Source organism: Channa argus, chromosome 1, assembly GCF_033026475.1.
Source record: "Channa argus isolate prfri chromosome 1, Channa argus male v1.0, whole genome shotgun sequence".
Classification (NCBI taxonomy): domain Eukaryota; kingdom Metazoa; phylum Chordata; class Actinopteri; order Anabantiformes; family Channidae; genus Channa; species Channa argus.
This window is the reverse complement of record NC_090197.1, coordinates 11,374,844-11,390,508: the sequence shown is the minus strand read 5'-3', so window position 1 is coordinate 11,390,508 and position 15,665 is coordinate 11,374,844. Positions and strand designations below refer to the sequence as shown.

The 15,665-nt window shown below is 40.0% G+C and overlaps 1 protein-coding gene across 1 annotated transcript; it reads right to left on the bottom strand.

Moving 5' to 3' along the window:
* Positions 1 to 117: 117 nt before the first annotated feature.
* Positions 118 to 15,615, bottom strand: skic2 (SKI2 subunit of superkiller complex). Its single transcript, XM_067496685.1, has 29 exons — positions 15,503 to 15,615; positions 14,631 to 14,749; positions 13,341 to 13,462; positions 13,014 to 13,131; positions 12,532 to 12,646; positions 12,350 to 12,424; positions 12,193 to 12,246; positions 11,941 to 12,104; positions 11,177 to 11,332; positions 10,832 to 10,977; positions 10,326 to 10,472; positions 10,151 to 10,235; positions 9,950 to 10,056; positions 9,623 to 9,769; positions 9,435 to 9,531; positions 9,119 to 9,331; positions 7,762 to 7,872; positions 7,528 to 7,639; positions 7,283 to 7,401; positions 6,185 to 6,316; positions 5,819 to 5,956; positions 5,622 to 5,726; positions 5,015 to 5,150; positions 4,754 to 4,880; positions 3,785 to 3,995; positions 2,829 to 2,939; positions 1,862 to 2,080; positions 1,211 to 1,351; positions 118 to 640 (listed from the first exon to the last, which is right to left on the bottom strand). Exons 1-29 carry the CDS (start codon positions 15,513 to 15,515, stop codon positions 440 to 442), a joined length of 3,741 nt encoding a protein of 1,246 aa, XP_067352786.1. The 5' UTR covers positions 15,516 to 15,615; the 3' UTR covers positions 118 to 439.
* Between the last annotated feature and the right edge of the window lie 50 nt (positions 15,616 to 15,665).

The following is a 15,665-nucleotide window of genomic DNA, read 5'->3' as shown; positions in this document are numbered from 1 at the left end:
CACTGGCCTGAAACATCCAATTACTGCTCAACGGAGAGGCTGCTTCTGATTTTCGTTTCTTCTCTCGCTTTAAATGACTGTTCCTACAGGGAGGGTCAGAAATTCAGGAGAACAGACTGGTGCTGATGCATGCAACCATGGAATTTATGCAGACATCTGAAAACAAAACAAAACATGACAGCTTGTTCTTTTTTCTTCTTCTTTTGAGCACAGATTTTATTACTGTACAATAAATTACATTCCACATTTCACGCTAATTCCCACAGTCCCTACTTTGGTCTGGTGGTTAAAATCGTTTATGGTCAGAAATGTTCATGTAAACATCACCTCTCTACCTCCCCCATGCATCTCTATCTTTCTCACACCTTTCACACAAAGAAACATTTGGCTACAGGCATCTTGGCAGCCTCTCATCCTCATCCTCCCTCTCTTCATCTTCTCAGTGGGTGTAGAGCGAGGCGGTGAAGACGATGTCTCTCCGGATGGCCAGGGAGGCCTTCTCCATCTTGCTCCCCAGGACGGAGTCTCCCACGATGCGAGCGGCCTGTCGCACCTCCTTCAGCACCTCGTCTAGCCGCTGTATGCAGCGGACCACCGTGCCCTCCTGGACGTCTGTGAGCAGGGCGATCTCTGCGAAAGGCTGGTGAACGTGAGCGAGACAGAGCAGAGAAGGTGAGATCAGAGGTCCGAACTGCAAGTTTAGTCGGCCACTTCTGAGAGGAAGGGCATCTATTGAAAGTAAAAATGTTCTAATATTGTGTGTGTGTGTGGGGGGGGGGTATGCAAGTCAACAAAGGTCACATCAGGTCTTCAATCAGTCAGCTACCAAAGTGTGCCAAACATGAAACTATTTTTACATTATTAAATGAATCTGTGGTTGCACCTTCTATAATGTCAATGAACCTAATCGATTCATTGATCTGTTTTTTGCTAAATGAACGTTTAAATATCTGGACAATGGGAAGCGTTGATGAGCATTTTTTTATAAGCTTAATTTGATTTGACGTGATTTGATCACAAACCTTCTGCTTACACACAGGGTGCTGTAATATGTAGAAAGTAAACGTTTGCCTTTTCACTTCCTGAGCTCTAATAGCTTTTTTTATGCCTCTTAACGCAACTTCTCTCGTGTAGTTAAGATGCTCAAATACACATACATTGCGTAATAATAGGAGGTAAAACTCAAGTTCAATAATGCATTAACCCTTACCATGCCTCTGGCCCAGCAGTACACCACCTCTGTCAGTCCAAACTTGAACTGGCCTACAAACTCCTCAGCTGTCTGTGGTATCCCACAATCCCTCTGCAGCTCTCCGATACGCTGGGCCACTGACAGCACCCGACTGATTGTCTGAAACAGAGAGAGGAATGGGGGGAACAGATGGGAGTAAGAGTAAGTCAGGCCTGAGACACACACATTTTAGTGTTATAACTAGTCCTTAAATGCAGCACTCTCTTCTCGTAGTGGGTGGCCTCGCCATTTACATTCAGGAAATTTGTTTCACAAACTGTGGTGTGACATGTCTGCTCTCATACAATGGCAAACCTTAGGATAGAGAACTTTCGGTCATCACTAATTTACATTTTCATAAAGCACTTTCATGTATCAGGGGCAACGCTGATGCAGCAACGGCATATTTGACAGCGACAGACCACACGCCAACTGAGTCAAGTGCCCTTGTTGTTCTCCACTGCAGGGGGAAGATGTTGTGCATCAGATTTGCTCAGTGTAACAGTGTGGGACAGTGTGTATGATTCACCCTCGTGTGTACAGTATGTCAGCGCACACATACTAACACACACGCACACAGATTATTACATATTTCTTTATGAGATACACGCATGCTAAATTTCCTCTCACCTCTTGCAGAGTGTTGGTGATGTGAGGCTCCACCTGTGTGTTCTGCGTAAAGACCAAACAGGACAGCAGGGCGGCGCTCTCCTCAGGCGCCAGCGGGCTGAGGACGTTCTCGAACAGCAGCTCGGTCAGCAGCAGCTCGTGGCTGCTGATCTGACACGCTACGCGTCCTTTCAGCTGCACTGCCCCACTGCTGTCAATGTACTGGAGGGACTGAAGAACCTAGAAAATATGAGCTGAGCTTTCACTGGGGGGCACTCTGGTAAAACACTAAACCAATTCCCCTCGAAAGTGCAGTTTAGAGGAAGAAGACTTTGAAATAGTTGCGAGCTGAATTACCCTCATATAAATCATATCTGTTTACTAAAAATCACTCATGCTGACTTTTACGGCTCTATTTGTGACCTGATTGGTTAAATGATTCTTAGCAAACAGATCCAGAAGTAGGCTTGAAGCTGGACATGTTGTTGAGTAAGCCAGAGTAAGAAGAAGATTAGCTTTGGCTTTTGGAGTCAATATTACACATTTTTACTGACACTGATGATCTAACACACAATTTCTCTATATTTTATGAATTGAATCTTTAATCTCCAGCAACTAACATTTAATTAGTTAACTGATAATTGCATAGTTGATTATTTGACTGTTCAACATTTTAAATTAACATTCTGTGAAGCAAAAATGTAATTTATTAGTCATTAGTTCCAGCTTTTTAGACAGAAACGTGCTACTTATGTTCATTGTTAATTTAACTAATTTGGAGAAATTTTTATTTTTTCTCAAAATTTTTGCAGCATGTTTCTGTAATGGCAGGAAAGGATCAGGCAAAATGTAACAAATGTTCTGAGCCAGTTCTAACTGGCTGGTATACTCATAAACATCGCAATATGGTTTAGAAAAGCTAAGTGAGATCTTCAGCGTAGAAGTAAATCTCACTCTTCAGGACTGAAGTAACTGTAATGGTCCAAACCTTGATCCTCTGGTGGTATTCAGGCAGAAGAGACAGAGACTGGTCTGACGCCAGGAAGAGCAGCAGGTCCAGCTCCTCCTGGACATCCATCCTCTCCTTCACCCGAGCAAACTGAAACACACACATACACACAGTTGTTGTTTAGCAACTAACAGAGTAACATAGGCAGTACTACTGCGCTTGACCTGATTTCCATGCAAGAAACAACACTGCAGTGTAGCACAGAGAAAAATTTTGCCTATTGTCCTCTTGATGAATATTACATAAAACCTACTGTGGTTAATTAATGTAAACTAACAGCACCATAAAGCATTAACAATCTTTTTCCAATATCCACAATACTGCATGAATACACAAGTGAATCTACAGCGATGAGAGAAGACAAAAGCACTTCGAACAGGAGTTTGTCATGTTGCAAAGTAATGAGAGAGCTTATGAGTGTGCGAGAGTATGTTTGTGTGGCTCAAATGACATGATGTGATTGTGAGACAGTGATGACTTGCCGCTATGAGCCTATATTGGTAATTATAGGAACATTTGGCTCCGCTTCTTCCATCTTATCTCCTTAACAAAGCTGCCGGGAAGATGGGATACACAAAATGCAAATGCACACATTTCGCTTTGGAGCTTGATATTATTGCTAAACCAGAGGAGAAATGATGGACGGATAAAAGGAAACTGATACTGGGCTGAAGAAAGAGAAACGAAAGGAGGCACCAAAAAGGGCCAATGGCAGAGTAAGTTTCTTACGTAAGGGTATGATGTTAATAAGCTGCAAAAATTTGCAATCACTGCACAAAGAAATTTGATGTCTTTCATTAACAAACAGTGAAATGTAACACTTGCCTCATCATTCATTCATTTCCATGGTGCACCATAAAATATAAATTACTTCCTCAAACAACTTAAAGAGCCCTTTCCTCTAAGTGATAAAAAAAAACCTCAAATATATATACCTGCTCTGCAAAAGTGGGTGAATGGATGCAGTTAAAACCACTGAGGGTCTCCTGCAGCTTGCGGAGCCTCATTGAGCCCTCTACCACATCAACGCCCTTCAGCTGGAGGTCGTTAACGGGGTCGAGCGTTGCTATGCCATTGGGGTTGGCCTCGGCCAAGCGAAGGAGCTCCTGTGTCGACGTGGAGATGGCTTGGCCGGGAGGATCGTGTCTGCGGACAAAATGGAGTTTATGACGATAGCGAGAAAGACAGGAGAGAGAGCGGGAAAAGCTCCTGAGTGTGCCGAGAAGTCTGACACCAAGACATGAATAGTTTATAAGGAGGCAGCTGCCCAAAACCATCTGTAAAATCAATATTAATTTTAATGACTGACTATAAAACTGAGAAATATACACAATTTTATAGCATAAAAAGGAAAAAATACCAAAAATACCAGAGGGTATCAAAAAGAGAAACGGACTGCACGTACATTTAGCACTTTTGTCTTTACTGGACAATGTGCTTCACAATTGGCCCTTAATTCAACCATACACACACACACGCACACATACATAGTGTGGTCAAATGTCAAACCCAGCCATGCAAGGTGATCCTATCTAGAGTCTTGAGTGTCTTGTCCAAGCCAGGAGCCGGGGTGGGCCATGGACTGAACCGCTGACCCTGTGGTAAGTGAACGATCTGCTCTACCCCTTGAGCCACAGCCCTTTCAGATTACTACTTGTTGCATGTGAATCATGTGCCTGCATGTCTTCATATGCACTCATTATGCAAAAAAACCCCCAAAAAACAGGGAATCACATGTGAAACATTGTTCCATAGCACAACTATTGGTCAAATATTGCACAGGGCTCCTTTAAATGTGCAGATGTGCAAAAGTTACATCTGGTATTTGGGAGATACACAGTATACAGTATATATTGTTCAATAAAAGGCAATGTTATATTTAAGTTTAGAAAACAGACACACACTTGAATCTCGGCTGTTGCCTCTTGTTATAGTTATCGATGATCCTCTCTGGAATCACTTTGAGGGTTTTCGCTGTGATGGCTGAAATGTCCTGAAGCTTCAATTTTTGCACTGTATGGCTGCAAGGACCTGGAAAAAGGATAACATTACACTCATTCTACTGTTGCTCTGACTGTAAAGTGCTATGAGAGGAAAACTGTGTGTGTGTGTGTGTGTGTGTGTGTGTGTATGAGACACCTGCACCTGCTTCTCTATAAACCAACCTTCGGGTATGAAGAGAGCTGTGTTGTAGAGGTGAGAGAAAGGGATGCTGTCATCGTCTTTTCCTTCTACTTCCTCGTTGCCTTTCTCGCAAATGATGAGAGCTGTGAAGGTGCGATTTACAGAGTCATTGGACACCTGGCATGAAGACAAAATGGGACTGTCAGGAAACAGATGTGGGGAGGAGGGGACTACAATGTTCACACATGAATGACATCAGGGGGCAAAACAGCGGTTCCCTTATTAATGTTGTTGTCTCAAAGCCAAAAGCTTCAGGATTCTACAGGAACTGAAATCCCTAAAATAAAAGCTCATTTTAGGGATTTTCTGATTATGCATTGTTTTGTTTATAATGTTGTATGCAGCCATCTTAGCCAGGAGCCTTTCAATTACAGAGAGATTTACATTAATTTCCATGCTTCTGCTGAAGTAACAGTATATTAATGAGCAATGTTCCCGTTAAAGTAAATAAATTATGTATTCAGCACAGCAAGTTGCCTTGTGACACATGCTTACAAGATTTTACAGGATTATTTAAAACTGCAATGTACAGTGTAGGTTTTTTTTTTAAAGAGCATTCATGTCTCGATTAGCATATTATGCACCTACCTGTAGGATGACACCCAGGGCGTTGAGATGCTGTCTGTTGTTGACCACCACAACTCGACCCACAGACAGCGCTTTCAGCCCATTAACAGATTCCAGAGTAGCCCGCTGAACCCAGACACAGCAGAGAGGAAATGCAGAAGATAAAGAAGCAGCAGATTTAATCGAGAGCCTGATCTTGGTTATCTGTGTCTGTGTACCTGCAGGGCTTCAATAGTGGTTCGTAGCTCAGTCACTGTGTGGTAGTAAGCCATCAGGTCAGAGAGCTGGCCCTCTGTGTCCAGAGGAGGCAGAGAGGACAACATCTTCTTCAGCTGGCTAATCCTCTTCTCCTGGGACTGAAGCAGGAAGAAGAAATGCAGAGGAGCAAAAATGGGAACATTTAACAACACACTTGTCAGCTGTGCAAGTGCAAGAGGGAGGACAGTAACAACAGAATGAAGATGTAAAAGAAAATCTGTAAAGTTCCGTGTGGTTTACATCAACTTTTGCTTATTGATTGATCAAACGTTACTAATTAAGTGTGTAATTGAAATTCAAAGTTATTTTCTGCTGGTGTACATTACCTGAGTGTCTCTGTGGTTTTCCGAGAAGCTCCTCCTCATCATGTCGGTCACACGGAGGGCTTCGACTCGCAGCAGGTTGAGGATCATAGTGTAGGTCAGTCTGAACTGGGACTGGAGGAGAGTGGGTTTACCCTGGACCATGCAGAGGGAATGGTGTTGATAAAAGTCAGTACAAAACTAAGTGGTGAGATATTCAAATATGTAGTCATGAAAATGTATTGTATTGTATGAAATCACATTCACAGAAACCGTCCTTCCAAGCCCTTGTGCTGAAGCCATTTTTCCAACTTTGTCTGGTTCTTCTATTCTCAAGTCATTGGTTTGTTATTATTAAATGTATAGAAAGGTCCATATCAAGAAAAAATTAGCAAAAGTAATCCTAAATGAAGCAGAACAGATACATACATTTCATTAATAGTTGAGCAGCTTCAGTCCTACAACTCTGAGCCTAAAACATGAGGCTGGCAAAAAATTATATTTTGTCATTTTCAAAAAACTACATTAGTTTATCTCATTACTGTCTGACTTCCCCAGTCCTGCTGGTTCCTACTTTATAACAACAACATATTTCCATATGCATAAAAAATGTATACATTATGTAGGTGGCGTAATTTTTAGCAAACATACTAAAACATAAATACTTTTATTTGTTTTGGGGTTATTTTCAGCTTTGCAATCACAGAACAATCCATTGTTCCGTGATATCTTTGTAACAGTGTCTGTTGCGCAACTGTATTAAGAAAATGCTGTATAATAAATCTATGCTGTAAATAAGTAAAGAAAACATTGCAACATAGCAGAGAGTTTAAAACTGAACTCTGAGAAGAAGGCGAAGAGAAACCAAAAATCCAAACACTCCTCTCACACAAGGAGACCAAGTTAAAACAGCCCACTCAGCTGTAATTAAATGTTTAAAGAAATAATCCAGTGCGTAACACATTGCTTGAAACCAATAAACAAAAGCTCTGCTATAAGCTGTGTATATATGTAGAAATTGTGACCAGGAGATTCAAAATGAAACTAAATGATTTATAAATCTATGTCGCAAGTTGATTCTACTAAAACTTTGCTCTGTGGTTAAAACAGGAAGGGCCTCACCAGCATCATCACATGCAGATCGGCCATGTCGTGAACACCAGATTTACACAGAATGATGACTGTGCCTGTGGGGTCCAGCCCTCTCCTGCCCGCTCTGCCTGCCATCTGAATGTATTCGCCTGAAATGTAAAATGACAAAAACCATAAAACATTAAAACATTGTTTTCATCAGCTATCATTCTCAGAGATGAAGGAGCATAAATAAATGTTAGTTACGATGAAAGGGGAGACAGAGAGCACCAAACCTGGCAGCAGATTTCTAAAGCCGGTCCCGTCGTGTTTCCTGATGCTGTCGAACACCACAGTCCTGGCAGGCATGTTCACTCCCATCGCAAATGTCTCAGTGGCAAACAGCACCTGATGCCGACAGTTTAATTACCCCTGGGCCAACATGTATTTGCAGACTGTGGCAGCGTGGCAGATAGATTAATGTGCACTAAAGCTTTTTAGCTTCTGTCGCTGTGTTCTGTCTGACTCACCTTTACAAGCCCTCGTGAGAAAAGCATCTCAATAACCTCCTTCAGTATTGGCAGGATCCCACTATGATGGACCGCTATTCCCCTCTTCAACAGGCCCCTCATAAGCTGAATCTGAACATTGTAACATAAAACAGGAACGAAATTAATCAACAATTCTATTCATCTGTCCAACCGAAGACATAATCAATTCAATCCGTATCAATTGTCAATCCTCGCTACACCATTTCTCTTAATTTTTACTAGGCAAAGCTGCTTCCAATCCAAAACACAATAAAGACAGAGGTGAGCAAGTGTTTGATATAAGGAAACACATATTTCTGATAAGTGCCGGCAGTTGAGTTAAAGTCAGAGTGCACACGGAAGAATGCTTTGTTAATGAGGCCTTACATGGTTTATACAAATACAGTACTGTAAATGGCTCCCTCAAGCTCAGATGATTTTTAGCTTTTTATTTCAACATTAAAAAGAAAAAGAAAATCCTTACAACTAGATGACTTTGGTGTAGAAATAAAACAACCGATGCTTACTATTTATGTTGGGTATACCATATACTGAATCCATCAAGAAATCTATCTGTCAGCCTAAGTGATTATTGATTGTGTTAACATGCACCTCTTGGCACAGAAAACAGGTTTGTCTCGTAATTAGGCTACGAGTTTACATGCACCCAACTAACCAGAGAGTAGTATTCTGAAGTAAGTATTCATGCAGCTGATCACTCTAATTGGACGACACGGCTCACAGATTTTAGCTATACAGTGACAAGATGCAGCTCCCTGACGTTTTATAAAATTACACCATTTTTAAAGCACAATGGAAAGTTTCTTATTTTAGACTTCTTCAGGCAAATTTGTGTGTTTTACTTACGCTTCGGTCAGACAATGGTTTAAAAACTCTGCTACTCACCGTGTCTGCAAACATTTTTACCTGCACATGCGCTCTCTGCACTTGGTTATGTGTGTACATGGCAATAGTTTTTCTCTAGGAGATATCTGCCTGTGGAAATCAGGTTTTTAAGAAATCCGCTAATTTGAGAAATCCCACTGTAACCTGGTTACTCAGTGACTATCTGCGTTGTTATTAGGTAGCACTCTGTGAACGATGTTCAGGCATCAGCTACTCTAAATTAATTAATGTTAATCCTACAGGCACACCTCCTCCAACAACTGCTCTGGTACTTTGAATTAACACTTGCGAAGGGTTAGGATATTAGGATTAAGGTGCATCAAGACAAGTCTTGGCAGTTTTCAGACGTGGGACACTCTCGCTCTGCGTCCAAAATATAATTCAATATTCATAAATAAATCATGACATTCGGATGCTCACCAAGAGTTGAGCCAGCAGTTTTTTTTTTTACCTGAGGCAGCTGTCGGTCTCCTCCTCGGAGGCGACTCAGGCTCTTCTGAAAGAAAGAGTGGATTTCTGCTTTCTCTACAGAGGTGGTCATGTCCATGGATTCCAGTGAGCGGGCGTTCTCGTCACAACGTGTCCGAGAGAAGGTGAATGCAACCACGGGGGTCTGCTGCCGTTGGAACAGGAAGTGCAGGAGGGTGAGCCACACTGCTCTATCCTGGAGGGAAACAAATAAATGGATGAGAGGACAAACTGTGAGTGAGGCCAAACAGTGATGAGAAAAAAAAAACTGTGAGGAGACAGTGAAGAAAGGCTACTACCTGACTAGCTGTAGTGTTTTGAGAAGTGTTTTTCGTGCCGAACGACTGGGCATGTTTGCTGGTTCGCTCCTTCTTGGCTTCAACAGCTGCATAGTATCTGAGCCACAAAGCAAACAAACTCACTTTACAACTGATAGCTCCAATATCTTTCTCTTTCACTCAAACAACAACCGAAGCTGAAGTTGTACCCTTTAGTGAGGAAGTTGCCTGCAGCATCCACCAGCAGGAACATCTCTTTCTGAGTCTTGGTGCTGTTGCCAGTGTACAGATAATGCTCTAAAGGCACAGGTCTCTTCAAAGTGCTGATCACGTATATATGCTTCTTTTTTATACGACTGCAGACAAAAGGTTTGTGAAGGGAAAAAGAGAAAAGTTCAGAGAACACTGAGGCACAAGTACTAAACAGAGCACAATAGACATCAAAGCTAAAAATACAGACCGCAAGCTTTATCGCTGCTCATCAAATAGCACTTTAATATTCAGTGTATCAACTGATGCCAGTGTGGTGCACTTACCCAATCCACTCGCTAAACTCCAGAGCATTTGGTACTGTGGCGCTTAGCAGAACGATACTGACGTGATCGGGAAGCATAATCAAAACCTCCTCCCACACAACGCCTCTCTGAGGACAACAAAGAGTGGAGGAGAGCAGTTATTCTCGATTGTTACAATAGAGAAGATATTTGGAGGATGAATAAGCCGGGACTATTCCTGACCTCAGAATCATTGATGTAGTGAACCTCATCAAATATCACCCACTCCAAGTCTCTGATTACCTCTGAGCCATTGTAAAGCATAGACCTGAGAGATTAGAGCAAGAAAAATGGAATCTAGAAACACGACATTGGCAAAAAATATGACTATATTATTTACAATAAACAGCCTTAGCACCTGAGGATCTCAGTGGTCATGATGAGACAAGAGGATTCAGGACTGAGCTGGACGTCGCCCGTCAAGAGTCCGACGTCTCCAAAGGTGTTTTTAAAGTCTCGGAACTTCTGATTAGACAGAGCTTTTATAGGGGATGTGTAAATGGTCCTACCCGAAGACACAAGTAGAACAAGATTCAAAATATAATTTGAAAAACAAACCCTAGTAATCCTTATCCTTATAAATTATGTTTGTCACCATAACATAATGATATCTCTTATAATTACATTTTCTGTTTCAGTCAATTACAGTAAAGTAAATGCAGTTTTCTTGTATTTACTCTTTGTTGGTCTAAGTTATTTACAGTATCTTGTTTTTTTTGTTTTTGTTAAATCATCATTGTATTTGGCATTGCCATAAGCCAACTGCTATCATTATCTACGTTTAATAAAACTGTGTTGAGCTGGCTGCACACCTACACCCATAGCGAGAGCAGATGAAATGAATCTGCACCAACAGACACGAACCTTGTCATGTGTTTCTGCGAGAGAGCGATGGCATACTCGGCCACCACGGTTTTGCCAGCTGATGTATGCGCGGCTACAAACACCGAGTCATGAGCCTCCAGCCTCAGCACGGCCTGCTTCTGAAATACATCCAACTCAAATGGCCACTGGAGAAGAGGAGGGAGGAGAAACAGATCAGTTTACACCGGATGCTCAGCCAAATGGATTTTCGCATAACGGTTCAATATATATATATATACACAAAACACAGTAACATCAAGGGAGAGAAGCTTGGAGATAAACAGTATTAAAATAGTGGGAGTACGTCACATTTTAGAAGAACTAGATGAATACTGAAATACCCACTTTGAAAGCGGGGTTGGGGATACGTTTATAGAAATCATCACAGGGCGAAGTTATGTTAACAGGGATGGCCCATTTCTTTTTCTCGTCTAGATTCTCCTTTGCCTTCGGTTTCTCATCTTTTGCTTTCTCTGGAGGAGTGGAGGAGGGCACAGCATCCTGAAGACAGATGAAGAGAAAAAGACTTTAGTGCACATGATGAGATTCAATTTACATTACACATTCAAGTATCCAGTGGGCTTATTATTCATACTGAAAGCTTTCATAAGGGAAATAACATCTGGTTAAAAATAGGCGGCATAAGGCCAAACATGACACTTTGCTTTATTTTACACTTGTATTTGATTCTCTTTATTTAAATATATCCAGCAATATGTTTTTTTTAAATGTGATAATAAAAAAGAAGAATTTCCAATTAACAATGGTACCTGCAATATGCTGTAAACAAGAACATTTTAAGTGTTTTGCTCATGGTATAATTTGTTTGCTGCATTTATAATCAGAATATCATTATAATGATGGATTCTTTTTCATTGCATCGATACTAAATGTGTTCAACAGTGACAAATTATAAAATTCCCAAATTACTACTTCTTACGTAATCAACCATCAATAAAGATCTCCTGTCAAAACTGATATAGAAGTATGAAACCTTGTAAGTTACTACATTTCTACAGTGGTACCATGGAAATATGATTTATGATTTACATTTTTAAAAATCTAATAAAAACTAATTAGACGTAGCGTGTTGATTATGAATGAAATACCTTGATGCCCAGGTCTTCGAGGCTGTTTGTTCTGGGTAGTTTGGGAGCTTCTTCACCTCCTTTGCCCTCCTCCTTCTCCTCTGCCTCAGGTTTCAAGTCAAAAATGTCATCGAATGTGGACAGGAGGGACATTAAGTTGACCTCTGGCTTTGCTGTTTTAGCATCTTCAAGATACAAATAAAAAAATATATATATTCATTCCTGTAATTTATTTATTTAATTTTTTTTGCATATGATCGTACAATCTCTAACCTTTGTCAGTGAAGTCCATGCCTGCTTTAAGTCCAGGTGGGACTTGGAGTAAATCTGTGAGTGGAAATATAAACTATAAGAACTGAAACAACCAAAGAAATCTAAATATTAATTTTTGGTCACACTTAAAATTAAAAAAAAACAAAAAAACAATCACCATTCTCAAAGTCTATATCCTTCTCCAACTCAGATTTCTTCTCAATTAGGTCCAGTGTCAGCTCCTCCATTCCTCCTGTGAAGATCAAAAATTTATTCCAACACATTATGTTAAATTTTACATAAATATATTATGTAAAATACATAATTGAAACGAAAAGGCTTTGAATGAACGTATTTAACCTGGTAGGAAAGGGTAGTTAGTGTTGCTTCCTCGAAGGCTCTCTGAAGGAGGTCCAGGTTGACGTTGAAATGACAGTGAATTTTTTGCTGAGAGGCCAGTGTTCTCCAGCAAAACCTAGTGATGAATTAAATAGTGAACAGAGACAAATATAGCTGAATTAACACAACAGGCTCTTGGTTTTTGTATAAAAATATGTATTCTCTTTCCTTAAACAATGTGTCATTTGATCTTTAAAATATCAGTGCCAGTTTACAGGTTGAAATATCTTTTTTGATCTGAGAGGAAATCAAAAACCAACAATGTTTTAATATTACATTTCCATATTTAAAGGTGAAAAACTTTTTTCACTGATAAAAACTGGTTGGTAATATTCTAAAATCAATTAAAAGTGTCTGCTATAAATTACACTAAGCTTTACAAAACATTACAGTAAATAATAGCAGTCTACTGTGAAGAAGAAGCCGGTGTGTTTGTGAGTTACCTCTGTAAAATCCAGCAGCATCCCTGTGGTTGGATCCCTGACAACAGAGAGACCAGAGTGGAGTGGAGAGGAAGTGCAGTTCAGCAGAGTGTCTGCATTACACTCTCTCTGACTCACCCTGGTGGAAACAACAATATATCATGAGACAATTGTAAATGTTGTTTAAATTGCAATCAATTGCAGTCTATGCAGACTACATTGCACAGGATAAGCAAATTGCACACACTTTTAAACACATATCGATATGTATTTTCGAGACACCATCGCGTATTTATACAGTGATAAAGTGTTAAACATGATACCAAGATTGCTTATAGAAATACAAACTTGAGGAACTTCTGGAAGGCAAAGTCTATGTCATGTATAGGGAGCCAGGCAGGGTCCTGTAAAAACTGTTTCTCCACTTCTGTCTCCAGGTTTAGGCTGGTGGGGGGAAGACCATGAGGAAGCTGTGGAGCAGAGACAACCTCAGATATTTAGGAACTAGTAAACACACATTGACTCATTCAGATATTTAACTAAAAGACACAATGTAAAAAATGTAAAAACATCAAATAAACACAGTACGGAAAAATAGATGACAAGTATCAAATCCAAAATTGTTACGTATGCGGAAAACAAATATGTGATTTGTTATGTAGCATTTATCTTTGAAATCACTTCTTAAAACTCATGTTAGCAGACATTTTTTTCCAACATCTTATTATTATTATTATTTCTCATACTTTATTCCTATTATTGTTATTATTACTACTATATTATCTCTTATTGGTGTTTTATTTTATTAAATTCAATTATGTTAATAGCTTCATTGTGGTCCATAAGTGTGTATGTTTAAAGTATTTTATTTTAGTTTTAAAATAAAAACCATCATTTCAATAGTTTTGGTCAACATGGAGCAATTTGAGCTACTTGGCACTTTGCTGGACAGAGTCAGAGCTGCAGTGATTAGCAAACGGACATTTTAAAAATATCTGGAAAATATTTCTATAATCAGTTAGTCATTAAGAAAAATCATCCATTTAGCTTTGCAAAAGTAAGTTTCTCTATTTTATATTTTAAACAGAATATCTTTAGATTTATACTTCTGGTCAGACAACACAAATCATTTGATGATGCCATCAGGCAACTTTTTAAACTGGTAAATTAAAAAACTCATAGAAAAATGAATTGATAATGAAATAATCCTTAGTTGTAGCCCTGGTCATAAAGCACTGTATTATATGATATAACTACATGTTCTAAAAGAACTGTATGATCCCACAGAAATTTTCTCTGGATTTTTTGTTCTGCTTGAGTTTTCTCTGTAGTGACTGTGTCTTTATGTATAAGCATATCGATGACACCAACATCACACTGCTTTTGAAGTACAGTAAAGCCAAAAGTTTGAAGTCTTTATTAAAAAGAAAAAAGAAAAAAACGTTTTCTGGAGTGGATAATTATTTGACCACTGGACATGAGTAAGCCTGCTTCTACAAGAACATTTTAATCTATAAGGTTAATATGCTGCTTTTAACACTAAAGTTAGAGTTAAAAGCAGCATACATTTGAAATACCCGGGTAAGAACCTTAAGAGTGTACTTGTACTGGAGTAAATTAATCATGCTCCACACTGACCGTGCTCTGTGGAGGTAAAGGCTGACCGGGCATAGGGTGTGTGATGAGCTCAAACCTCCCTGAGCATCCCATCTCCAGCAGGGACAGCGGCAGGTCCATGGGGCCCACAGGGGGCACATCTGCAAAGAATCAACACAAACAGTGTGAATATAAAAAACACAACAAAGCTAGTCCACACATCCACACAAACAGACTGTGGTGTAGTCAGTTTAACGTTGGATATTCAGACATAATATGCACAACTGTTTTCACACTTTATGTCCGAGGGCCTCCTCCTGCTACATGCACAACCTTCAGATTTGTGATACATAGCACACAACATGGCCTACTGGGCCAAGAAGGTAATGAGAAAAACCTCTTAACCCTGTTGGCCACTCTGCATGCACTTTAGAGATGGTCCCTAACATCAGTCTGGCGCAAAGCTTTTTAAAAAACTACGCTTTAAACATAGAACGTGGGGTAAAGAGAAACACTTGCGTGCGTGATCAGAAACATTTTTGTCCGTAATGCACAACACATCTGGTGGAGATTAGTTTTGTCTGAATTTGAAATGGTAAACTCTCCACCCCACGGCCACAAACGGGGTGCAGCCAGGTAGATGTGGTCTTGGACACCAATGCTAACTTAACTCTTTAATTTTCTATATGCGTTCAGGAAATGGGAAATTAAAGTCACTGGCTAATTAGCAAAATAATAAATCTATAAACCACAAAGGCCACTGAATGGACAGTGATTTTCAGCAAACTGGCTGCCCTGTTAGCCACATCATCAGAGCGCAGGCTACAGTGGTTAGGCGTGTTAGCAAAATTAAATGCCGTTGAAATTAATTTATATTTAAGGATCTGGCTTGACATTTAAAAAGCGCAACTTACTTATTCTGTCCATGTCCCCCACTCGTAAATGAAAGCTAAAAGTTCCTGTTACTCTCTCGGAAGTTGCCAAAATTCTCAAGCGGAAGTAGGTAGCCAGCAAACTGAGCTAGCGTCAACAGAAAAACATCAAACTGTAGACGTGTCACCTATTTTGAAAACTTTA